Source organism: Cibotium barometz, chromosome 40, assembly GCF_041138505.1.
Source record: "Cibotium barometz isolate CiBa-2024 chromosome 40, ASM4113850v1, whole genome shotgun sequence".
NCBI classification, from domain to species: Eukaryota; Viridiplantae; Streptophyta; class Polypodiopsida; order Cyatheales; family Cibotiaceae; genus Cibotium; species Cibotium barometz.
The window spans coordinates 16,139,565-16,165,639 of NC_141085.1; the positions used below are offsets into that span (position 1 = coordinate 16,139,565).

Here is a 26,075-nt window from a genome sequence, read left to right on the forward strand (position 1 = left end):
AGATGTGGCACAGGTTTTGCAACTCTTGCAGGACAATGAGTTGTTTATCAATGCCAAGGTGAAGAGTGCAGGTCAAGAACAGATCTTCAAATCTATAGAATTGCGTTATTGGAGTATAGGAAATCCATTGCCTGGGATACATCATCAGTTCATTAGGTATTAGCCTCGGCCTTGATAAGGTACATGCCTCTCAGCCAAGGTGAAGAGTGCAGGTCAAGAACAGATCTTCAAATCTATAGAATTGCGTTATTGTACATCATTCGGATATTCCCACTACAACCCAGGAAATCCGCTCATTTGTGGGTCTTTGTTAGGCCTACAACACCCACAAGGACAAGTTTTCTGACCTTGCAGCATCTCTTACTGACTTTGCTCAAGGGCGTGAACACTTGTCGCCAAAAAGTGTCCGATACGGGCAAGGCTCTAGAGGAATGAAGAAAGTTGTCTCTGAGGCACCAGTTTTGAAGTTGGCATCATGGGATGATACTGTCACGTGTATCCCGCACTTGGATGCCACGTGGACATATCTGAACAAGAAGGTGTAGGACCTGGAGTGGAAAATTGGTCCCATGTGAGCCCAGTCCGGGAGGAGTCAGCCAGGGTTCCACTCTATGCGTCTGAGGTGAGGTGTGCATTGTCTTGCACATGAGGCAGTGCCAGTCCATGCTGTGAGTCTCCCTCTGGAATGATGTGAGATGTTCTGTGTATCTAGTTTGCAACTGGAGGCTAGACCTTTGTAGGCATGCATGTAGAGAAGGGGCCAGCTCATAGGGCTACCCCAGATCAGAGTTTAAAACTCTTGCATTGGGCACATGGAAAGTCTAGAACCAACCCCAAGGAGCGAGGAGGGCCCAGGCGGTGTCCACCAGCCATGGCTTGGGCTGGTGAAACGTACCTATATTCTATTCCATGATCTAACACAAAATTTCTCAAAACTTACAAAAAAAATCACACATACTTCAGAAAACGAAGAGATTTTCAATAAACCATAATTGTTTACAAATCCAAAGTAACAATAATATTCGTCAATACAAAATCTCAAAATCAGAGAGAGAATCACCAACAAAAGGTCTAGCCAATAGGGCCTTTCTCCGACGCCCGTCCACCCAGTTGTAGGCGATAAGCTTGTGTTCCAATCTTCTTAAGTATCTTGAAAGGTCCTACATATCTAGGTGCTAATTTCTTAAACTTGGCTTTGTTCTCTTGTCTGCATAACTCTTTTGACGACTTTGAGCAACTCTTATGCATTCCCTTATGTCTCTTGTTTGCATCTCCATTTCATAAAGCATCTGTTTACTTATCTCAACCTTCCCAACATGATCATACCATAATGTAGGTTACATGCAATCTTGCCCATATAATGCTTTGAATGGAGACATTCCAATAGTAGACTGTGGGCTACTATTGTATGCATATTCCACCATATGTAAGTATTCATCCCACTTTCCAGGCTTATCCATGCAATACATTCTTAACATGTCCTCTAAGATTTGATTCACTCTTTCTGTTTGCCCATCACTTTGAGGATGATATGCAGTACTCATATCAAGTGATGTCCGTGTCAGAATGCAGAGCGGAAGACTAACGCACGTAGGAGATGCATCACCATCGAGCACCACGAACACCCCCAACGGGCATTGCAGCATCCCTCCACCGGGCTCCCATCTCCCGGTGAGCTGCCTCCCAAAACACCTGCCGGAGGAGATGATTATGACAAGGTGCCACTCTAGCCTATATATGGCTCTTCAACTTCCCATGCTTCCACTTATGGGTTAATATACAACTTATGCTCTAGCGATATGTAAAACACTTTTTGCAAGTGTTCTTCATGCTCTTCTTTACTTTTGGAAAACACCAATATGTTATCCAAAAATACCAACACAAAGTCATCAAGTTCTATTGGAAAATGCGATTTATCACACACTGAAAAGTAGCGGGTGCATTTGTTAATCCAAGTGGCATCACAATAAATCATAATGCCCAAAACGTGTTTTGAACGCAGTCTTTGGCACTTTGCTATATCACTTTCTCTGATGCAAATCTGATGATACGAGATCGCTGATCAATTTTAGAAAATATGCAACTCCTTGCAAGCCGATCAAAAAGCTCTCCCATTCTTGGCAATGGATACTTATTCTCGATCGTTAACTTATTGAGCCCCCTGTAATCAACACACAACCGCATAGTCCCATCCTTCTTCTTTACAAAAAGAACAGGAGCATCCCATGGCGACACACTAGGCCTAATAAATCCCTACTCAAGCAATTTCTGCAATTGCATTTTTAGCTCTGCAGTTTCTTCCACAGATAAACGATAAGGAGCTCTACATACAGGTTCTGCACCAGGTATGAGCTCTATTTCATGATCTGCAAATCTATGCGGAGGCAATTTAGTCAAATCATCAGGAAATAAATTCTGAAATTCTTGAAGCATAGGGTGATCATCATCACTTTCTGTCAGCAATTCCACGGCATATATATGACAACCTTTTCTTGCTTCTTTAACAAATTGTATAGTATCATTCTAAATTCTACATCACATCTTTGACCCTGTAAGCAATAATCTTTACTATCATCTACAATCATGCAAACCCGCTTCTCATGACACATTATTTTAGCCTTTCTCGGCACTAACCAATCCATCTCTAAAATGACATCATACCTTTCTAAAGGCAACACATGGAAATCTGCTTTTGACTTGAGGTCACCTATGACGAAAGGCATATTCTTGACATAATCCTTACATGTGTGTTGCTTACTCGAAGCAAGTTCTACCATAATCTTCTTTTGACAAAGTTCAGTTATTCCTAATTGTTTTGTCACGTGGGGTGATAGAAAACTATGGGTGCTTCCTGAGTCAATCAACACTTGAAAAACATTATTCGCAATCTTGATAGGAATTTTTATAATTGAAGCTCGGTTTTCGGCCTTACCTGCATGAACAGCAGCATTGACATGTGCATATTTTTCAATCTCCTCGGCTACAATTGCAGCAGCTTTTCCCTTTGCTCCACGAGCATTGTCATTACTTGAAAATCCACATACATTCTCAGCACCTCTCTCTCTCTTCGGCGCCGGGCGCTCATGGGCTGGTGGTGTTGGGCTTCGCTGCTTGCTAGTCGTGCTAGTAGCCTGGTTGTGCTCGGTGCTCGCTCATCGTAAGAGTCTCACTCTCTCTCTCTCTCTCTCCCCCGCACAGGCCAACCTCTCTCTTTCTCCATCCTGCACTCGCTCAACTCTCTCTCTCTCTCTCTCTCTCTCTCTCTCTATCAGATCCACCAATTGTTGTAACCTTTTTGGTCTCATAGGTCATTTTGGCCTTTTGAAGACGTTAATATATCATTTCATTTCATTTCATTTCATTTCATTTCTCTCTCTCTCTCTCTTCCCCGCAACTCTCTCTCTCTCTCTCTCTCTCTCCACAAGGCTCTGACTCTCTCTGCTGCACCTCCCCGGACCCTTACACACAGGCTGAAATTTTATTCGTATTGTGCTTGAATTTTGAAATATATTTTAAAACTCTCGATTCGTGACTCGTCTTGACATTTCTCCATTTTCTCGATTGCTTTTTGTGCATATGCCAAAGATGCCTCGTGCACCGAGTTCCATATGGGCAAGGCACACCATCATTCAAGGCACACCCAACACCCCAGGTGTCGGTCGCTCCAACACGCGCGTGTGGAAGTGCAAATATTGTGGAGGAATATTTACTAGCACATCCACTCGTCTTATTTATCATGTTGGCCAAGGTACGGGAGGCGGCATTGGACCATGTGCAAATGCACCATAGAGGCGGTTGATGAGATTCGGCGAGAGAACCCACGGATCTTCATCGGATCACAGCTTGGTAGGGATAGTAGAGTCATCATTGAGGATGAGCAGCTAGATACACCTGCGTATATAGGCCCATCAGCTGTTGGGGGGCCAGCATGTTCATATGTGGGTGGACAGATGTCATAGTCAAGCTCAGTGGAAGGGCCATCCACAAGTTCAGGTTCAGGTGCAGGTCCTAGCCGAAAGAGGGCTAGAGTAGATGATGGACAGTTTCATGTGGAGAATATTGCAGCAGGTGGTAGTGTAGGACGACACCATCAGACCACTCTACGTGGTACATTGAACCAATTCTCATGGCTGAAGGAGAGGCAGCGGAAGGCAGATATAGAGATAGAGCGCACTGTCATTGAGTGCAATATCTCTTTCAATGTCCTTCGCACAGATCAGTGGAAGAGAATGATTAAAGCCGTCTCTGATGTAGGTCCATGTGAGAACTGGACTGGATTAGACTACCAGAAGATGCGGACAACCATGCTAGAGGATGAGAAATAGCGCATAGAGAATGCACTAGAGCCAATAAGATCATCTTGAAAGAAACATGGTTGTAGTATCATTTCAGATGGATGGAGTGATGTGCGGAGAAGACATATCATCAACATCCTTGTTTCTAGTTGCATGGGCACATATTTCTTGCGTGCAGTGGATGCAGGTAAGGCAGGGGAGAGGATCACTGCAGCATTCATCTTCCAGCACATCAGGCGGGCGATTATTGATATTGGCCTAGAGAATGTGGTGCAGGTCATTACGGACAATGCGTCCAACTGCAAGAGCATGGGAGAGATGATTGAGGCAGAGTTCCCATCCATTGTGTGGACTCCATGTGCTGCACATTGCTTGGACCTCATGATGGAGGACATAGGGAAGCTTTGATGGGTGAAGCCGGTTGTGGATGAGGCCGTACGCATCACTACCTTCTTCAGGAAGAAACACCAGGCATTATCTATCTTTCATTCCCACTCACACTTGGACATGGTGCGGCCATCCAAGACTCGATTTGCCTATATGTATCTTGTGCTTAGCAGGCTACATGAGGTACAGGATGCACTTCGAGCCTTAGTGGTATCACCGGCATGGAGAGAGATGCGTGATTTGACCAGCGAGCCCACTCGATACATCCAACGCAAAGTGTTGGATGAGTCCTTTTGGTTTGATATTCAGGGCTTAGCCAAGCTCCTCAAACCCATGCATATCTTCATCCGATTTAGTGACATGGGGGGCTCTACATTGGGGCTCCTCTATCATCATTTTCATCGGATGAGAGAGATGGTGTAATCAGTCACCTCGCCGACTATCACTCTTACCAGGTCTGTCTAATATCTATTATTTAATATGATTTATGATATGTGCTGTAATTTTGGTTATATGATGTACTTACTATTGGATATCTAATTTGAAATTTGGAATGTCAGACGTGGTGAGGTGATGGCCATTGTTGACTCGCGATGGACTTTCATGCGTCGTCCATTTCATGGGATTGCAGCATTACTCCATCCGATGTTCAACAAGGTCGAGCTCCAAACAGACACGCAACTCAATTTGCTCAAGGATGCTTATGTGTCTCAAGTGCTTAGCTACGATGACATGGTGACCTTCGATGAGGAGTTGTCGTCTACCGCAATTGGGTGGGAGTTGCCTTTGGCAAGTTGAGTGCCTTAGCAGTTCAAGGGCAGGCGAAACCACTTACGTGGTGGGACATCCATGGATACCAGGCCAAAACTATCGAGAAAGTGGCCTTTAGATTGCTATCTCAGGTTTGTAACTTTAAAGTTCTTAGTTTGTATAATGTAGCCAATGTGTAATCTTGTCTTTTGACATTTGCTAGTGCTATGTGGCATGTGCAGAGTTGCTCTGTTGGTGCATGCGAACGGAATTGGAGTGCACACTCTCTTGTGCACACCAAGATCCGTAATCGCTTGAGTACTCAGCAGTTAGAGAGGTTGGTGTTTTGTCGATCCAACCTCCGTCTTTTGCGCACACTCAAGACAACCACTGGTGTGAAGGAGGTAAATTACTTGCCAACTCGAAATGTTTATTATTAAATAATAAACTGTTGGGTTTTATGCTGTGTATGCACCCAGAGGAGTGCTAGTGATCATCAGTAGATTACTGGGGCACTTTTTACTTCAGTTAGTGGAGGTTTTTTCCCCCAGTTTAGCCTAGTTTCACTTATATTCAGTTTATAGGTGTTTTGGTCCACCCGGCACATTTTATGGCCAGACATGTGAACACATATCTTTAGGGTCAATATTATGTGGCTATTGTACTTCACTTTTCATCAAGCATAATACTGAAGTCGTGTTCTCCCTCTCTGTTGCTCTCCACGCTTGTTTGCAGCATCTCCAAACCCTAACCCTAACACCTTCATTGCCTTCATTTGGTATCAGAGCTTTGAAGGCTTGCCTTGCCCTGCCCGTACACTGCCAGGTCATTATTGTTGTTGCCCGTACACCTGTGCGCTGTACTGCAGCTTCCGTACCTGACAGCGCTGCCGTACTGTAGCTTCTGTTCCTGTCAGCGCACGTGTACCAGCTTCGAACGACTGTGCCTGTAAGCGCCTTCAGGTACTGTACCTGCCCAGACTGCGTCGCCTTCAGGTACTGTACCTGCCCCGTACACAGACTGCACCGCCTTCAGTTCTGTACTGCACCTGTCAGCGCCGCCTTCAGTATCTGGTTGCCTTGCTCAGTACAGTCCTCTGTACAACCTGCGCAGAAAGCCGTGCAGCATTCAGTGCTGCGTACCTGCTTCTGTACCAATCGACTGTACCTTCTGTACATTCGACTGAAGCTTCAGTACTGTTCTGCTTCGACTGTACCTGCTGTGCATACGACTGCAACTACCAAACCTGCAGAGTACCTGTTCGCACTGTTCAGTACAGTGCTCCGTCAGAGTACATCCACTGTACTTCACCTGTACCTGCAGTCTGCTCCGTACAGTAAACTGTACCTGCACAGTACAACAGTCAAGTCATTCGCATTGCAGTCACTTGTACCTGCTAACATCACACTGTGGTAAGCATTACAAGTTTTCAATATTGGGCATTTTTATTTTCTCTGTGAAAATCTACTGGCAAATACAGGCAGACTTTCTAGCAAAGAACTATACAGGTTTTTTGCACAGTTTGGGTGCAGTAAATTTGGGCATTTTTGGGGCATTTTGGCATTGTGTACGCCATTTGCTGCTCTACTCAGTCATTGGTGCATTGAGCTGCACATTCAGAGGATTGAGAGTGCAGGCATATTTGGGTGAACTGTATTCAGTGGAGTACAGTTATTTTCAGGGTTTTTGCTATTGGGTTTTTTGATAAACAGGTACAACATTGTGCGTAGGCATAATGGCAAATCAACAGCAAAGTGATGTATTCATGTATTTGTCTAAGGAAGACAAATTGGATGGCACGAACTACTCCTTGTGGAGTTTTATGCTGAAAAATGTGCTTGTGGCAAAAGGTCTTTGGGATTTTGTTAGTGGTGATGAACCACGTCCAGGTCCATTGGCTCCACAGACTCCTCCCCAAGGGGGTGCTCGTGGACGAGGACAACAGGTACAGGCTCCAGGACAGCAATTGCCTGTTCAAAGAACAAATGCTCAAAAGACATGGGATGCCAGGGATGCACAAGCTTTGTCACTCATTGCATTGTCAGTACAGAGGTCCATTATACCTCATATTCGTTCAGCTGGCTCTTCACAGAATGCATGGGTGACTTTGGAGCAGATGTATGCTGCTCGTAATGAGGCTAGGATCTCATTTTTGAAAAGAGAGCTGGAAAATCAGAAAATGAATGAAGGAGATGATATGTCTAGCCACTTAAACAAGCTGCAGGATTTGAGAGAGCAACTCATCAATGTGGATGAGATTATTCCTGAACACAGCTTGTGTCCACCATCTTGCACTCTTTGCCAAGATCTTACTTGGCTTTTCATACCTCTTTGAACCTCAGCATGAGGAATGTTGTTGAACCCCTCAAGTATCAGGAACTTGTTGCTCTCTTACTACAAGAGGAGCAAATGAGGAAGAATATGAATATGAACACAAATGCTGAACAAGCATTCACTACAGGTCAAAAGGGGAAAGGAAAAACTCAGCCAAAGAGTTCAAATCAAAATTCAGGTGATGGTGGTTCTTCACAGGATACCAAGAAAGGTGATGGACAGCCCAAGAAGAAGGGCAAATGTCATTACTGTAAGAAGCCAGGTCACTACATCACTGAATGTAGGAAGAGGATTGCCAAAGAGAAGGCAAAGGAAGCTGGGATGTCTGTTAATGATGCTTCTAAAGCTCCTCCAGAGACTGCTTCTTTTGTTGAGGACAGGGATTACTGTTTTTATGCATGCAGCTATGATGCCTCTTGGTCTTCACAGGCACTCAGTATGACAGAGCATGCATGTACTTGGTATTTTGATAGTGGTGCCTCAAAACATATCACATCTCGCAGGGATTTGTTTAGTCATGTTGGCCCTGCCCCTGTTGGCAAAACTGTTCAGTGTGCCAACAATGCTTCATATCCAGTTCGTGGCATTGGGGAGATTCAGCTCACAGCCATTGATGGCTCCATTCTCCGCCTTACAGATGCCTTATATGTACCAGGGATAAAGAAGAATTTGTTGTCCATTTCTTCTTTAGCACATTGTGGTATGCAAGTCCACTTTGATGATGATAAATGCATGGTCAGAGACAAAGCTAATGCCTTGACCTTGATGCTTACTGGTACATTATGTCATGGACTTTATCAGTTGGATGCATTTCAGCCAGTGGATCAGTCTGCTTATAATGCATTCACTCTTACAGGTATATGATGCATTTTTGGCCTTTGTAGCACTTGCTGAGACAGAGTCAGGATGCAAGGTCAAGACTCTCCGTTCTGACCGAGGGGGGGAATATATGTCACATATGCTGAATTCCTTTCTTGGGAGTAGAGGTATAAAACATCAGTATACTACTCCTTACACTCCACAGCAGAATGGGGTTGCAGAAAGGAAGAATCGGTCACTCATGGAGATGGCCAGATGTATGCTAAAGGCAAAAAGGCTACCACATATCTTTTGGGTGGAAGCTGTCATGTGGTGCTTGTCATATTTTGAATCGATGTCCCACAAAGGCATTGGTTTCTATTACTCCTTTTGAGGCTTGGCACGGCCGCAAGCCTTCTGTATCGCATTTTCGTATCTTTGGGTGTCTTGCATATGCACACATACCCAAAGAGTTGAGGAGGAAGCTGGATGATAAAGCCACAAAATGCATTTTTGTTGGGTATAGCCGTGAGAGCAAGGGCTACCGGTTATATGACCCACTATCCAGGAAGATATTCACCAGTCGGGATGTGATTTTTGATGAAAAATCAGAAATATCCATGGCTGGTTATGAGGCAAATCAGGCTGAAAATGATGTGTTTGAAGGTCTACTACCTATGGAATTTCATTCCACAGTTGGTGATCCAACTAATGAGGGTACAGGACAGCCAGCAAATGATGTAGGTGGTGCAGAAATTCAGCAGCAAAATGAGCCAGAAGCTGAACCAAATATGGGGCAGCAAGCACCACAGGTCAGACACATACCTAGATGGTATTTGAGGACATTACAGGACAGCCATTTAGAGGGTCCTCTTGCTGGTCGTACTCGTAGGGAGACAAGGACCAATGAGCATGCACACATCATGGATTTGAATCTGGTTATGGCAGCCAGTTTATAGGATGATGATGAGCCTGATTCATTTGTGGATGCACGAGATAATGTGCATTGGAACAAAGCCATGCAGGATGAGCTTGATTCTATTAAAAGGAATCAAACATGGGATTTGGTTGATCTGCCCAAAGGCAAGAAAGCAATTGGTACTAAGTGGGTCTATAAGTTGAAAAGACATGCAGATGGATCCATTGACAGGTACAAAGCCCGTCTAGTTGCAAAGGGCTATGCACAGAAGAAAGGCATTGATTATGAGGAGACATTTGCTCCTACATCCCGTATGTCGACACTTAGGTGTGTCATTGCATTGGCTGCACATCGTGGTTGGGTTGTTCACCAGTTGGACATAAAGACTGCATTCCTACATGGGGACCTCGAGGAGGAAGTTTATGTATTTCAGCCCATGGGTTTTGCAGAACATGGTCATGAGGGGAAAGTTTGTAGGCTGAAAAAGGCCTTGTATGGTTTGAAACAAGCTCCACGAGCTTGGTATGCAAAAATAGATGCTTTTCTACTCACTCGGGGATTTGTGAACAGTCCATCAGAAGCCACTCTGTATGTAAAGAAAGAAGAGACAGATCTGCTGGTCATCAGTCTTTATGTGGATAATCTCTTGCTCATGGGATCAAATGATGACAAAATTACAGCTTTTAAAGAGATACTGCAACAGACATTTGACATGTCTGACTTGGGGCTTGTACACTACTATTTGGGCATACAGTTTGTGCAGGATAACAGAGGCATTGGGTTGTTGCAATCACGTTATGTTGCTAAACTTCTGGAGAAGTTTAAATTTCAGGATTGCAAGCCTATTAGTACTCCTATGGGATGAAACTGTCACTACAAGATGACAATATTTCCTTTGATGCCATTACATATGCTCAGGCTGTTGGGTGCCTTATTTACTTGTGTAATACAAGGCCAGATATTCAGTATGCAGTCTCTCAGATGAGCAGATTTATGCACAGCCCGCGGTTGTCACATTGGCAAGCTGTGAAGCGTGTATTCCGTTATTTGCAGGGTACCTTGTCTCTTGGATTGCTTTATCCTGAGGGGGGTGACATGCAGTTATACGCTTACAGTGATTCAGATTGGGCTGGTGATTTTGATACCAGACATTCCACTAGTGGAAATTGTTTCTTTCTTGGCTCTTCATGCATTTCTTGGCCAAGCAAGAAACAGACCACAGTGGCCACTTCGTCTTGTGAGGCAGAGTACAGAGCAGCCTACACTACTACTGTTGAGTGTGTTTGGCTGCGTCGTCTCATGACTGATATGGATATTTTAGTGGAGGAGCCTACACCTATCTATACTGATAGTCAGAGTGCCATTGCTGTGGCCAGGAATCCTGTGTTTCATGCTCGCACGAAACACATTGAGATTCACTATCATTTTGTTCGGGAGAGACTCCAGGCAGGAGATATCAGTCTGATCTACTGTCCTACAGATCAGAATGTGGCAGACATCTTCACCAAGGCATTACCACGTCCGAAATTTGAAGCATTCCGCAGTGCTTTGAATTTGTTTCCTTTTGGTGGATGATGTACAGTGATCACATACCACTCCAGGGGGGTTTGTTGGGTTTTATGCTGTGTATGCACCCAGAGGAGTGCTAGTGATCATCAGTAGATTACTGGGGCACTTTTTACTTCAGTTAGTGGAGGTTTTTTCTCCCAGTTTAGCCTAGTTTCACTTATATTCAGTTTATAGGTGTTTTGGTCCACCTGGCACATTTTATGGCCGGACATGTGAACACATATCTTTAGGGTCACTATTATGTGGCTATTGTACTTCACTTTTCATCAAGCATAATACTGAAGTCGTGTTCTCCCTCTCTGTTGCTCTCCACGCTTGTTTGCAGCATCTCCAAACCCTAACCCTAACACCTTCATTGCCTTCATAAACTTCATGTGTAACCTCATGAGTCGACTCTTGATACGTGTTATGTGCCATGTCACATGTGGCAGGTGGATTCCTTTATCTTCGATAGGCTCCTCGCTCATACTACTGATGCGGAGACTCAACAGCTTCGGGAGGACCGGTTGCGACACGAGCATGAGGAGATATACCGAGAGCTCCACAGAGAGCTTGAGAGCATAGATCGGAGGGTTACTGTCACCAGCCTGGACATTTCCCAGTCTGAAAGGGGTCTAGTGGACTCCAGGATGTTTAAATATTTGGAAAGTACAAGCTTTGGGAATGGGGGATTATCCTAGAATACAAAGGATCACACTCCTAAAATTTAGGAGAGTTGCTATTTTTGGCCCGACTTCGATGGAAATTCTGTTCGCGTCATTACATCTGGAATTGAGCAGATACCAAGAGTTGGCAAAGTGCCTATGACAGAATGTCTACTAGTTGGGATATTTTTAGAGGTAAAGATTATGGAAGGATCTATCTCTTAGATTGGGACATGTGGCAAGAAAGTGAACCAAAGTGAGACAAGTGGCCTGACACTTGTTAGAAAGTGGATCAAAGTGAGACAAGTGGTCTCACACTTGTCACTTCAGCTATTGTGTGGCTCTCCACTTGTCATCGTAGCCTTCTCTTGCCATTTTAGCTCATGGGAGGCCCAAATCTATAAATTGGAGCCCTCTCTCTTCATTAATAGAGCCTCTCTTGTTGCACACTAGCCGCTACCACCGTTTACAGGCTGTCCTAATGATTGCTACTCTCTTTATCGTTCATCATTTGCTGGAAAGTGGCTGGAGCATTGGTTAACCCAAAAGGTAATACGAGAAACTCGTAATGGCCATACCTAGTCCGAAAGGCGGTTCTTTCGACATGCCTTTCATGAATACGTATCTGGTGATAGCCCAGTACGTAAATCTATCTTCGTGAAATATTTCGCTCCTGCTAACCGGTCAATCAGGTCATGTGATCTAGGGAGAGGATAACGGTTCTTAATTGTCAGCTTGTTCAATCTCTTGTAATCTATACACATTCTCCAGATGTTGTCCTTCTTTCTTCTAAGCAACACAGGTGCACCCCAAGGTGATTTACTTGGACGGATCTGGCCCATCCTCAAATAATCTTCGAGTTATTTAGCCAACTCATCTTCCTTAGCTTGGCTCATCCTGTAAGGTGGAATACTGACAGGATGGGCACCAGGGATCAAATCAATACGATGATCTACTGTCCTTTCAGGTGGTAAACTCGATGGTAGTTCCTTAGGAAATACATCTTGAAACGAATCAAGGATCTTCTGTAATTCTCTGCTTTCAAACACACTTAATTCATTGACATCCATGGAAGGTACGAGAAATGAAGAAAGTGGAATCAATACACAATGGAAAGCAGTATACAAAGAAGAATCCATTATATTTTTAAAATCAACTGTATTTACAAGAGGTCCTTGAGAGGGATGCATACAATGACCTAAAATACTATATTGGGTGTCCTTATGCTGAAAAGAAAAAATATGACTAGACCAATCTATCTGGACTTGAAGAGTCTTAAACCACGCAATCCCTAATAACAAGTCTACATTTTCTAGGTGCATAACATAGTATTCCAGAGTATCTTTGTAGTCCTGAATCCGGATTGGTAGCATCTCCACCTTTCAATCCCATACTTGCCGTCCCGCAGGTAGACGTATGTCACCAATTGGCCGACCATTTGGTCCATCTCCAGTTTTTGCGTCTCGTTCACTTGAGGCCAGGCCGGTGTCTCATGTGAAGAGGCCAGTATTTTGCTGACATGGACGGGAGCCAGACTGGTGCCACCCGTGTGTTAGCAGGATGGTGTCGTATGGACGGGAGCCAGACCAGTGCCACCCGTGTATGACCTGGACTGTGTTCGACCCATGGGACTGTCACGCCATGGAAGAGCCAGTATTCGTGCCGTGTTTTGCCTATGGGACTGTCACACCATAGGGAAACTCGTGCCTGGAACTGTGTCTTACCTATGGGACTGTCACTCCATAGGAAGACCAGGTTTTTATGTTTTTATGTCGTGCCAGTTTTGTGCCGACAGATATTTTGTACTTGTTCCATGAACGGGAGATATGTCCATGTTACTTTTTGCACATGCACACATATTTTGCATGTTTGAAACTGTTTTCGCATGACATGTATTTGTGTGTTTGCCTGCTTGACGTGTTACTTACTGAGCGGGGACGCTTGCCAGTGAGTCGTGAAGTCTGCTCTGTATTCTGACGAGTTTTAGTGCATGTGAACAGGTGGTAAGTATGTTGCACATGTAGTTTTTAATATTTAATTCTAACCCCTTTGTTTTATAAGGTTAGGTGTTCACATTTATTTAAAAGTGGGCACCCCCTTTGGGCACCCACTTTGGGGCCAAGGTGGGGAGCCCCACTTTTAAGTGAGTGTGGGGGTGGGCATGGTCACCAACCCCGACTAGTTTCCCCACATGCATGCGTGGGTATCACCAAGGTTATCTTCACTTAAATTTTATTTAAAAAAGGGCCCCCTTCAAGCGTAGAATCAATCGCTTCTCTCTGGCGTTGATTTTCACCAACCGGCGACTCTCCCCATCTCTGCTGGCGACTAAATTTTGCTGCAGGCGGCTGCCATCTCCCCCTGTACTCTGGCGCATGTTTACCCCAAGGTGGCTGCTGAATCTGCTGTGCTTAGGCGGCTACTGGTTGCAGCCGGCTGCCACCACCTGAAGGCTACCTGCCTCTGTGCTACTACAGTCGGCTGCCCCTCCCCAACTCTTCTTCATGTAGTCGCCAAAGCACTGAACCTCTGCTGGTAGCTGTGTATTCTCTCTGCTCCCAGGCGGCTGCTCCAACAGGCTGCGCTGCCCCTCCACAACTCTCAGACGTGGACCACCTTCACAAGGCGACTACATCCCCTCCTTTCTACGCAGCCCATCAAAGCAACTGGCTGTGTGTCCATCACTCACAGGCTGCGTGTGCATCACCAACAAGTGGTCTCTTGCTTCTAGGACATTGTCCACCACCAGTAAGTTGTGCTCCTTCTCTCACAGCAGGCGGTGGTGGTCTTTTGCGGTGATTCTTGTCTTGGTGGTTTACCACAAGGCAATTGTTTCGGCAACAAGGGTGACTTCAGCATACCACAAGTTTTGGTCTCCTATCAACCATCTACAAGTAAGTGATTTTCAGATTTGAGTAAAGTATTATATGTTTAAATCTGATAAAAGATTCATCCCGCTCGGCCAACACCCGTTCGGTGCCGGGTTGTCCAAGCTTTATCGGAGAACCTCGGTCCAAAGGTGCTGAGATCGGGAGAGCCAGGCGTTAGTACGAGAGCGCTTGTTGGTGCGTGGTCTCGGAACACCAGTGTGGCGCTCTCCACGGAGTCCAGTGAAAGCACAGGATCGAAATTCGAGCCTACTTGTTTGGTACTGTTTTCATATGTACATGGACATTATCTGGTTCTTGGAACCCATGGAGCATTGTATTCATTAAATACTCCCAATAAATATATCATATATTGAGGGGGGGGGTTGGCCCGTTCCGGCCCCAGTGCTGGTGTCCATCTTTCCATTTCATTTCATTTAAATTTCAAGTTGTTTTAAGTTGTCCATTTCAAATTTGTGGTTTTAAAGTTGTGCTATTAAGCGTGTGGGTGTCCAACGGAGTCTTTCCCACTTGACGGGATCGGTTTCATTGGTATCAGAGCACGGTTGTTTCCCTCTTCCTAGTGGGGAAACGAACCTGTGTACTGGACATCTCGCTTTTAGCAAACTTAAAACACAATGGACAGCCAAGGCAACCCTTTGGAAGTGCCAAATTCGAGGGGTCCATCTAGTGCCTCTCGTGGGTCTGATGCCCTGCGTGGTAGATACAAGCCCCTTGAAAGGGTGATGGATAGTGAATCCAAGGGTCAACTGTCTCCAGGAAAGACCGTTATGCTTGAACAAGAGCCTGAAGCTATGAGGGCTGAAATGGAACATATGAGAGAGCTTTTGCAGGCTCAAGAGCAAGAGTTAAAGTTCTTGCATGAAGATCCACATCTGCAAAGTGCTATTGAAGCCAGGAAGGCTGATGCTATGGTAGATGTAACCTTCGAATCAATGGCTCGTGAAGTGGGCAAGAAACCAAGGGAGTTGGCACTTGCCTATCTCCTTCGCAAAGGTGATATCAAAGAGGGGGATGACGGAGAGCTGAAATTCAGAAATCCACCTCGTTTGAAGCATGGAGATCCCGCATCCCAGAGGCTGAAATCTTTTATGCAAAAGGAAGAGGTGACTGTCACCTCTCGACATGCATCCTCTCCCCAAGGCACTAAGCCTGACAGATATATGTATGCCAGTGCTCATGGAGGGCACGAAAGTCACATGCATGCAAGATATGTATCTCATGGTGACAGGTCTACTTCCAGAAAAATTTTGCCTTCTGAGTTGTCTCATGGAGAGACAATGCCATATGCAGGTAAGTCACATGCATCTGAGTTTCGAGTTCGTGGAGCACATGCCACCGTGCCCCATGAAGCTTCTATGACGGCCCATGGAGCCCATGCAGACAGGGCTACCCCGTTGGATAAGGGGAAAAGAAAAAGAGAGGACCATGAGCCTCATGCCAGGAAGCTCAAGGAGTTCAAAGCAGGTGATAAATCTGTCAAATTTGATGTCTTTCATGGTGAACATGATGCTTCTAAGGTGTTAGCATTTGTGGCACAGTTCGACATTGCTTTTAGCGATGAGGACTTTACAGAAAAATCAGAGGTGCGCCATGCTAGCATGTTTTTGAAAGGGACTGCTGCCCATTGGTGGATCACTGAAAAGATCACCAAGGATCCCATCTCTACTTGGAAGGAATTCAAAGATAGATTTTATGCTCACTTCTTGCCACCCAATGCGGAGCAAACTCTCACTCAAAAGTGGGACAGGCTGGAACAAAAAGATAATGAGAGTGTGCAACAGTATGTTAACAAATTCTGGAAAGTGTTGCTGGAAGTGACTCCCTTCATGCTAATCATAGAGGATGAAAGAAAGAGGAAGTTTCGTTCTGGATTGCAACCAGCATATAGATCGGGTATTGAATTGCACCCAAAACATACGTTGCAACAACTCACAGCTTCTGCCCTTGCTACGGAGCAATTGGTGCTCAAGATTAAGCAGGATCAAGGAGGTTCCAAGGGAAAGGACAAGGCTGTCCCAAATCAGCAAAAGGGTGGACAGCCACCTAAAAAGAACTTCCGGGAGTCCTACAAGGGTGGTAAAGCTGAAAATAACACATCTAAAGAACAGGGCCCAAGGAAAAACAAATTTGGATTAACCCCGGAGCAAAGAGAGCAATATGCTAAGGATGGAAAATGCTTTTCTTGTGGTAGCAAAGACCACATGTTCCGGCAATGCCCAGATCGCAAATCAAAGCACGAGGACAAGCACACCAAAGCAAATGTTCATGCAGTTCCTGATGTGCAAGGAAATACAGGCCATGATGCAAAAGAGCGTATGGTTTGCAAGGCTTGGGGGCAAATCAAGGATCAACCCGCACTCTTCATGTTTGATGACTGTGCAACTGACAATTTCATCTCTATGCAAATGGCAGCTGCATTGGGTATTGAGGTTGAAAACATGGGACCTCAGATTGAAGCCGAAGCTGCATTTATTGGTAAAGAGGTGCAGGTTACCCCTTTGATAGGGAAGTTGCGTATCCATATCCAGGGCTACCTTGATAATGAGCATTTCCTAGTTGCTCCACTGAATGGATGTGATGTATTGTTGGGCAAGCCCTGGCATCATAGGCTTGAGCCCCGCAAAGACTACAAGTCTAATATGATTTCTTTTATGCATAAAGGCCGCATGCATTTTATTGATGCTGGCAAAGAAGGGGATTCCATCCCACTTGTATCACACATCCAAATTAATAAAGCAATGAAAAAGAGTCTTTCAACGTACTTGGTTTTTGTGCGTGATAGTCTTGTGCCAAATCATCAAAATGTGGATGCTATGTCTAATGATAGGCTGAATTTTCTTAATGCATTCAACGACTGTTTTGCTGACTCGTTGCCAGGTGAATTACCTCCCCAAAGGCCCGAAGATCACCGCATAGATCTTGTGCCAGGTAGTTCTCCTCCTAACAAACCCGCATACCGAGTGAGTGCTGCACAACAAGAAGAAATCATGAAGCAGGTAAACGAGCTTTTAGAGAAAGGTTTGGTTCAGCCCAGTTCCTCACCTTACTGCTCTCCTGTGCTTCTTGTTCAAAAGAAGGACGGATCATTCCGTATGTGTGTAGACTATCGAGCTTTGAACAAGCTTACCATCAAGAACAAATTTCCTATTCCACGTATTGATGATATCTTGGATAAGCTTGATGGCTCAGCTTGCTTTAGTAGACTTGATTTGAAGAGTGGTTATCACCAGATACGCGTGGTGCCACAAGATGTCCATAAGACTGCATTCAGGACAGCCTTCGGATTATATGAATTCTTGGTAATGCCTTTTGGTCTCACCAATGCTCCTGCTACTTTTAATCGTATGATGGATAGGATATTCCGACCCCATCGCAAGTTTACAGGAGTCTTCTTTGATGATATCTTGGTTTTCTCCAAGAATGAGCAGGAACACAGAACTCATTTGGTCACAGTGTTCGAAGAGTTGCGGAAGCATAAACTTTTCGTCAATGCCAAGAAAAGTGAGTTTTTCCTTTCAGAGATTCATTATCTGGGACATATTGTATCCAAAGATGGAGTTACAATGGATCCTGCAAAGATAGAGACTATTCGGAATTGGCCCGAATTGCAAAACGTACATCAAGTACGTAGTTTTCTGGGATTATGTTCGTACTACAGGCGTTTCATAAGGCATTTTGCTATGATTGCCACTCCTCTACATGATCTCACGAAGAAGAAAACTGCTTTTAAATGGACTTCAAAGGAACAGGATGCTTTCTTGCAGCTCAAGCATGCTATTATATGTGGTCCAGTATTGATTGTTCCTGATTTGCACAAGTCATTCGTGGTTGAATGTGATGCTTGTGGTGATTGCATAGGAGCTGTCCTAAATCAAGAAGGGCATGCAATTGCATACGAGAGCTGTCGTTTGCATGATGCTGAGCTTCATATGGATATCTATGAAAAAGAGCTCTTGGCTGTAATTCACGCCTTAAAGATTTGGAAACACTACCTTCTTGGGGCTGAATTTGTAGTCAAGACAGATCATCAAAGCTTGAGATACTTTCTATCTCAAACCAAGCTTTCAGAGAAGCAGATGAGAATGGCAAATTTTCTTTCCATGTTTCATTTTCAGATTGTGCATACTCCAGGAAAGAAAAATGTCGTGGCCGATGCACTATCTAGGAGGCCTTATGTTGCTGCAGTCTCAGTGGCCTCTCATGGAGATCTATCTGCTATGAGAGATTTGTATCATTTGGATGCTGATTTTTGCCATATATGGACTGATTTGATGGCTGGTCATTCACATGCCTCTTATGTTATCAATGAGGGTTATCTCATGAAGGATAATTGCCTATGTGTGGTGAAGGATTTGCGTCCAAAGGTTATGGACGAATGTCACGCTCCACCATATGCTGGTCATAGAGGTATTATGCCTACTACTCGCATGATTCAGAGGTATTTCTTTTGGCCAAGCATGCGTAAAGACATTCAGGCTTATGTGCGGGCATGTATTACATGCCAAAAGGTGAAATTTGATAGGCAGAAGCCTCCAGGTTTGCTTCAGCCATTGCCTATTCCCTCGCAACCTTGGGAAAGTATCACGATGGATTTTATTATGGATTTGCCTAGATCCCAGCATGGGAATGATGCTATTTGGACTATTGTGGACAGGTTTAGCAAGCAAGCTCACTTCTTGCCCGTCAAGAAAACCATTAAAGCTGATCATATGGTAAAGCTTTTTCTTGCTAATATTTTCAAGCATCATGGTATGCCTAAATCCATTGTTGGGGATAGAGATCCCAGGACTACAAGCCTATTTTGGAGGGCTTTGTTTGATAATATGGGTACTAAGCTTGAGTTTTCATCAGCTTATCATCCCCAAACGGATGGCCAAAGTGAAGCTGCAAATTCAGCCGTGTTGGATTTGTTGAAGTGTTATGTAGCAGATCAAAAGAGTGCATGGGAGAAGTATCTTCCACTTGTTGAGTTTGCCTACAACAATACGATCCATGCTTCCACAGGAAAGGCTCCGTTTGAGATTATTTATGGCAGAGTGGTCTTGCCACCCATCCTTCGTACAAAGGATGAGATTTTTGCAGCTGATGAATATGTTCGTGACTTAGATATTGCCTTTGGTCAGGTGCGGACAGCCATTGCAAGATCTCAGGATAAGCATAAAATGGCTGTTGACAAGCATAGAAGGGACATGGAAGTCAAAGAAGGTGATTGGGTATTGCTGAAATTTGAGAAGGCTAGGCTTCGGAAGAGGCCAGGACGAGAAGGATCATATCCTAAGCTTTCTCCTCGCTATTATGGACCCTTCAAGGTGATTCGGAAGATCAATGAAGTGTCCTACAGGCTTGCTCTACCTAGTCATTGGAAGATTCACAATGCTTTTCATGTGAGTCTATTTCGGAAATATGTGGGGCCAGATCCTGATGAGCCTGTCACAGAAGACCCGCCAGAGATTGAAGAGCTTGAGGAGATCCTCCAGCCAGAACAGATTGTTTTTCACAAGGAGAGAAAGCTACCTGCAGGAAAGCTTTCCAGGAGATACCTTGTGAAGTTTAAGAATTATTTGCCTATTGATGCCAAATGGGTAAATGAGGATTATTTTGCAGATTATCCGCAGTTATTGCAGGCATATCTTGAGGCTTTTCAGTTGAGGTCAACTCTTTAGAAGCCCGGGGGGATGTCACCAATTGGCCGACCATTTGGTCCATCTCCAGTTTTTGCGTCTCGTTCACTTGAGGCCAGGCCGGTGTCTCATGTGAAGAGGCCAGTATTTTGCTGACATGGACGGGAGCCAGACTGGTGCCACCCGTGTGTTAGCAGGATGGTGTCGTATGGACGGGAGCCAGACCAGTGCCACCCGTGTATGACCTGGACTGTGTTCGACCCATGGGACTGTCACGCCATGGAAGAGCCAGTATTCGTGCCGTGTTTTGCCTATGGGACTGTCACACCATAGGGAAACTCGTGCCTGGAACTGTGTCTTACCTATGGGACTGTCACTCCATAGGAAGACCAGGTTTTTATGTTTTTATGTCGTGCCAGTTTTGTGCCGACAGATATTTTGTACTTGTTCCATGAACGGGAGATATGTCCATGTTACTTTTTGCACATGCACACATATTTTGCATGTTTGAAACTGTTTTCGCATGACATGTATTTGTGTGTTTGCCTGCTTGACGTGTTACTTACTGAGCGGGGACGCCTGCCAGTGAGTCGTGAAGTCTGCTTTGTATTCTGACGAGTTTTAGTGCATGTGAACAGGTGGTAAGTATGTTGCACATGTAGTTTTTAATATTTAATTCTAACCCCTTTGTTTTATAAGGTTAGGTGTTCACATTTATTTAAAAGTGGGCACCCCCTTTGGGCACCCACTTTGGGGCCAAGGTGGGGAGCCCCACTTTTAAGTGAGTGTGGGGGTGGGCATGGTCACCAACCCCGACTAGTTTCCCCACATGCATGCGTGGGTATCACCAAGGTTATCTTCACTTAAATTTTATTTAAAAAAGGGCCCCCTTCAAGCGTAGAATCAATCGCTTCTCTCTGGCGTTGATTTTTACCAACCGGCGACTCTCCCCATCTCTGCTGGCGACTAAATTTTGCTGCAGGCGGCTGCCATCTCCCCCTGTACTCTGGCGCATGTTTACCCCAAGGTGGCTGCTGAATCTGCTGTGCTTAGGCGGCTACTGGTTGCAGCCGGCTGCCACCACCTGAAGGCTACCTGCCTCTGTGCTACTACAGTCGGCTGCCCCTCCCCAACTCTTCTTCATGTAGTCGCCAAAGCACTGAACCTCTGCTGGTAGCTGTGTATTCTCTCTGCTCCCAGGCGGCTGCTCCAACAGGCTGCGCTGCCCCTCCACAACTCTCAGACGTGGACCACCTTCACAAGGCGACTACATCCCCTCCTTTCTACGCAGCCCATCAAAGCAACTGGCTGTGTGTCCATCACTCACAGGCTGCGTGTGCATCACCAACAAGTGGTCTCTTGCTTCTAGAACATTGTCCACCACCAGTAAGTTGTGCTCCTTCTCTCACAGCAGGCGGTGGTGGTCTTTTGCGGTGATTCTTGTCTTGGTGGTTTACCACAAGGCAATTGTTTCGGCAACAAGGGTGGCTTCAGCATACCACAAGTTTTGGTCTCCTATCAACCATCTACAAGTAAGTGATTTTCAGATTTGAGTAAAGTATTATATGTTTAAATCTGATAAAAGATTCATCCTGCTCGGCCAACACCCGTTCGGTGCCGGGTTGTCCAAGCTTTATTGGAGAACCTCGGTCCAAAGGTGCTGAGATCGGGAGAGCCAGGCGTTAGTACGAGAGCGCCTGTTGGTGCGTGGTCTCGGAACACCAGTGTGGCGCTCTCCACGGAGTCCAGTGAAAGCACAGGACCGTAGAGATTGGACCACTCTAGTGGTCGTTCTGCTTCGAGCTTCTACATCGAAATTCGAGCCTACTTATTTGGTACTGTTTTCATATGTACATGGACATTATCTGGTTCTTGGAACCCATGGAGCATTGTATTCATTAAATACTCCCAATAAATATATCATATACTGAGGGGGGGGTCGGCCCGTTCCGGCCCCAGTGCTGGTGTCCATCTTTCCATTTCATTTCATTTAAATTTCAAGTTGTTTTAAGTTGTCCATTTCAAATTTGTGGTTTTAAAGTTGTGCTATTAAGCATGTGGGTGTCCAACGGAGTCTTTCCCACTTGACGGGATCGGTTTCAACGTACCTCATAGGTATGATCGTTGGGTGACGTATCAAGACTCAATTTCAGCACAAGTTTGTAGTTAACAAAGTTGTGTGAGCTGCCAGGGTCTAGAAGAATGTGAATTCTATGGCCATTCACTTCTCCATAAACTCGGAGAAGATCATGCAAGCCAAAAACGTTAGTTGAACAGACAATTAGAACATGAACTAGGGCGAGAAAGTACAGTAACTGACGTACCTGTCAAAGACAACTAGTTAGCTGCCTTTGGCTTGGGTCCTGCGTTGGTCTTTGCACTCTTTTGCTTCGGGCACTCGTTACGCATGTGTCCTTTTTCTTCGCAGATAAAACAACGGCTCTCCTTCTTGAGCTTCAAAGCCTTAAGGAGTCGTTTCTTCTTCGCTGGTGTCGAACTTGAATTCTTCGAAGGTTAGCCATAGGTGCGGAGAACTTTCTTTTGTGCTTGTTCCCTTGCTCGGTAACGGGTTTAGACTTCGAAGAGACCATTGTATCATCATAGATACGAGTTGAATGAATGACTTCGTCCAAAGTTTTGCATTTGTTATTTTTAACGTGTAAACGGTACGAGTCTGGTAAACCGGCTACGAAGAACCCCAAAAGAGTAGTGGGATCCATCTTTGTAGCTTTCATCTGCAAGTCCCTAAACTTCAGGAGGTAGACCTCACAAGTGAGGTGCTGCGAGGTCATGGTCAAAGCTGTAAACCAGGCAACAACATCATAATCATCCTTTTTCTTAAGGAATTCCTTTTTGAAGACGTCTTCGAATTGTGCCCAAGTTGTTGGCTTAGGGTTGAGTTCCTTCCACCAAAGCAAAGCTTTGCCTGAGAGGAAACCTGCTGCTAATGGATCTTTTTTTCATTATCATATGGATGAAACTGAAAATGGACCTGCCACTTATGTAGCCAAGTGTCCATGATCTCCTTGGTACGCTGCTTTTGCTCGCCCCCGAACGGTTCCGGAGTAATATTGGGGCCTAAAGCAGAGGCCAAGGTATCCATACCCGAAAGAGTAGAGAGGGTAGTGGTCAAGAGAGAGATGGAGTTCTGCAAGGCTTGCATCTGGGCGGCGATTTGTGCCTGACATTCCGAAGAAGAAGCTTCGAGAGCAACTTTGAACTCTTGGAAATCAGATTTCGACACATAATCGTCAAAAAGATCGGCATCGGTATCTTCCGTAGCCGGCAAGCCTTCGCGTTCGACAAGGGTCTCCAACTCCGATTCTTAAACTTGAGAGATGTGTGGCAAGAAGTCCACTTAAGGGGTTTATATAACGTTGTGTCCACGATCTCCTTGGTACGCTGCTTTTGCTCGCCCCCGAACGGTTCCGGAGTAATATTGGGGCCTAAAGCAGAGGCCAAGGTATCCATACCCGAAAGAGTAGAGAGGGTAGTGGTCAAGAGAGATGGAGTTCTGCAAGGCTTGCATCTAGGCGGCGATTTGTGCCTAACGTTCCAAAGAAGAAGCTTCGAGAGCGACTTTGAACACTTGGAAATCAGATTTTGACACACAATCGTCAAAAGATCGGCATCGGTATCTTCCGTAGCCGGCAAGCCTTCGCGTTCGACAAGGGGCTCCAACTCCGATTCTTGGGTCGACATCTTGAAGAGGGCAAGCGGAGAGAAATTTCGATCTTTGCACAATAAAAGTGCGAGGGAACTTGAGAGCTTGAGAGCTTGAAAACTCGAGAGATGTGTGGCAAGAAGCCCACTTAAGGGGTTTATATAACGTTCCCCAAAAGCAACTTGAGCTTTTGCTTTGTGTTTTTTATATATATACATATATATATGTATATATATATATATATATATATATATATATATATATATATATATGTATGTATATATATATGTATATGTATATATATATTCTGCTTTCTTAAAAAAAAACACACCATTAAACCTTAGAGGGGGGTCTTTAAACTCTTTTAAAAAAAAAATTAAACTAAAAAAAAACGAAAGCAACCCAAATCTGCGGAATGCTTTTACTGTTTTTTTTTCTTGGCTTCCCTCCTGGATTTAGCGCTGCCGGCGCCATACGCTGTCGTGGCATCAGCTACGCTGCTGTCGGCGCCGCCCTTTGTGCAGGTGTTCGTGGCTGTCTGCGCCAGCCTACGCCTAGACTTGGCTGCCGGCGCATGGGCGCCAGCTAGCATGGCCTCGGCGCCTCCCTTTGTAGGCCTGGGCGCCAGCTAGCATGGCCTCGGCGCCTGCCTGCGTAGGCATAGGCACCTGCCTACGCCCTGGCCTGCGCCTTCAGCTTAAACGCCTACACCTGCAGCACGCGGCCAACAGCACACCCGACTGCTTATATCCAGCAAGCGCTTCTTTCGCTCTCTCTTTCTCGTTAAAAAAACGAACATGCTTTTTTTTTTCTGTTTTCTCTCAACAGTGCATGCGACTGCACAAGCACAAATCTAGCCTTCTTCTTGCAAAACAAATTAACCCTACTAGACCACCTTCTCTGTCACGACCCTGTGTTTTTCTCTGGACAAGATACAGATGTGCACGGGGACATGGTGGACAGTGTGAATGGCATCAGGTGGGAGTGAAGATGGAAGCCCATGTGTGGATAACCCCATGTGTGAAAGGGGGCAAAAAGATTTTAGCTTAAAAGGTTTAAAAACCTTTGTAATCATTATAAAGCCTTTCATTAAAGAAACGTGGCCCTTATGCTATTTTTGGGGCCACATGTGAGCTTTTTGGTAAAAGAGGGGCTGTTGGGCAGAAAAAGGAGGAGGTATCTCTCTAGAGGAAGGGTGTGCTTTTTCGCTGAGGAGGGCTGGTCGCCTGAAGAGGCATGTTGGCTGCGCATGGAAGGGCCTGTGCAGGTACAGTCCACGTGGCAGTGTACGGCTGCTGTGCAGGTACAATCCACGTGGCAGATTTGGTTGTGCAGGTACAGGCGTGTACAGGTTGCTGGTACAAGCAGCGCAGGCAAGTACGACAGCAGGTATCATATTGTATGACTGCTGGTACAGTAGACTGCTTGTGGGCTGGACTGCAGGTACAGGTCGGCTGCGTGGAGGAGAAGACAGTCGGGCAGGGGCTGAATAGAGCGTAGATCTCTTCCCTTTCCTGGTGAAAAGCTGGCGCAAAGAGACTGTCTGCATGGACTCCACGTGGATGGACTGCATAGGAGCTGGACTGTACAGGGCATGAGAGGTTCTCTTGGAAAGAGGGGGATTGCAGGAGAAACAGGGGCGTACATGTGGGGACAGCCAGTATTGCTTTCTCTCCCTTTCTCTCTCTCTCTCTCTCCCTCTGCTGAAGAGTAAACAAGGGCTGGTTTCTTCTGACACAAAGGTGGACAGAGACTGGGTTTCCATGAACATAGACATCATGTCGATGGCGTTCAACTGATGGAACTTTCAGCTTCTCTTTGCTTTGGATTCGGGACTGTTTTGGAACAGTTTATGGGCTGTTTTTGTTTGGCTGCGAATTCAGCTTTGTACTTGGGTTTTTGGCTGCAAGTACAGGTCAGTTGGTTATGTTTCTTGGCATGGGAGTGATGCAAGCTCGCATGGCTGCGTGCTCATGGAGCAGATAGTTTTCTTCCTCCTAGAAAGGAACAGTGGGACCTACAGTTTTGGGCATCTCTATGTTGCCAGATGTTTCATGAGGGAACAGGTAACTAGATGTATGGAAACAGGACATAAGTTTCAAAGGGAAACAGGCCTAAGGGTTTCATGTGGATACAGGTCGTAGGTTTCTCGATGAGGAAACATGTTTTTGGGTTTCTCCAGGAGATAGGTCACATGCAAGCA

The 26,075-nt window shown here is 45.3% G+C and overlaps 1 protein-coding gene across 9 annotated transcripts in view; it reads left to right on the top strand.

Annotated features, from left to right (window-relative positions):
* Positions 1-26,075, top strand: part of LOC147615247 (gamma-glutamyl hydrolase 1-like) — a 125,375-nt gene that overhangs the window by 91,700 nt on the left and 7,600 nt on the right. For 5 of the 9 annotated variants that reach the window (XM_086779308.1, XM_086779310.1, XM_086779311.1 and 2 more), the window contains 2 exons: positions 5,243-5,584; positions 5,675-5,836. The exons of the other annotated variants lie outside the window; for them this stretch is intronic. In XM_086779308.1, the coding sequence (XP_086635434.1) occupies positions 5,243-5,480 (238 nt within the window). In that variant the 3' untranslated portion in view covers positions 5,481-5,584; positions 5,675-5,836. The remainder of the gene's footprint in view (positions 1-5,242; positions 5,585-5,674; positions 5,837-26,075) is intronic. 9 annotated transcript variants of the gene reach the window in all.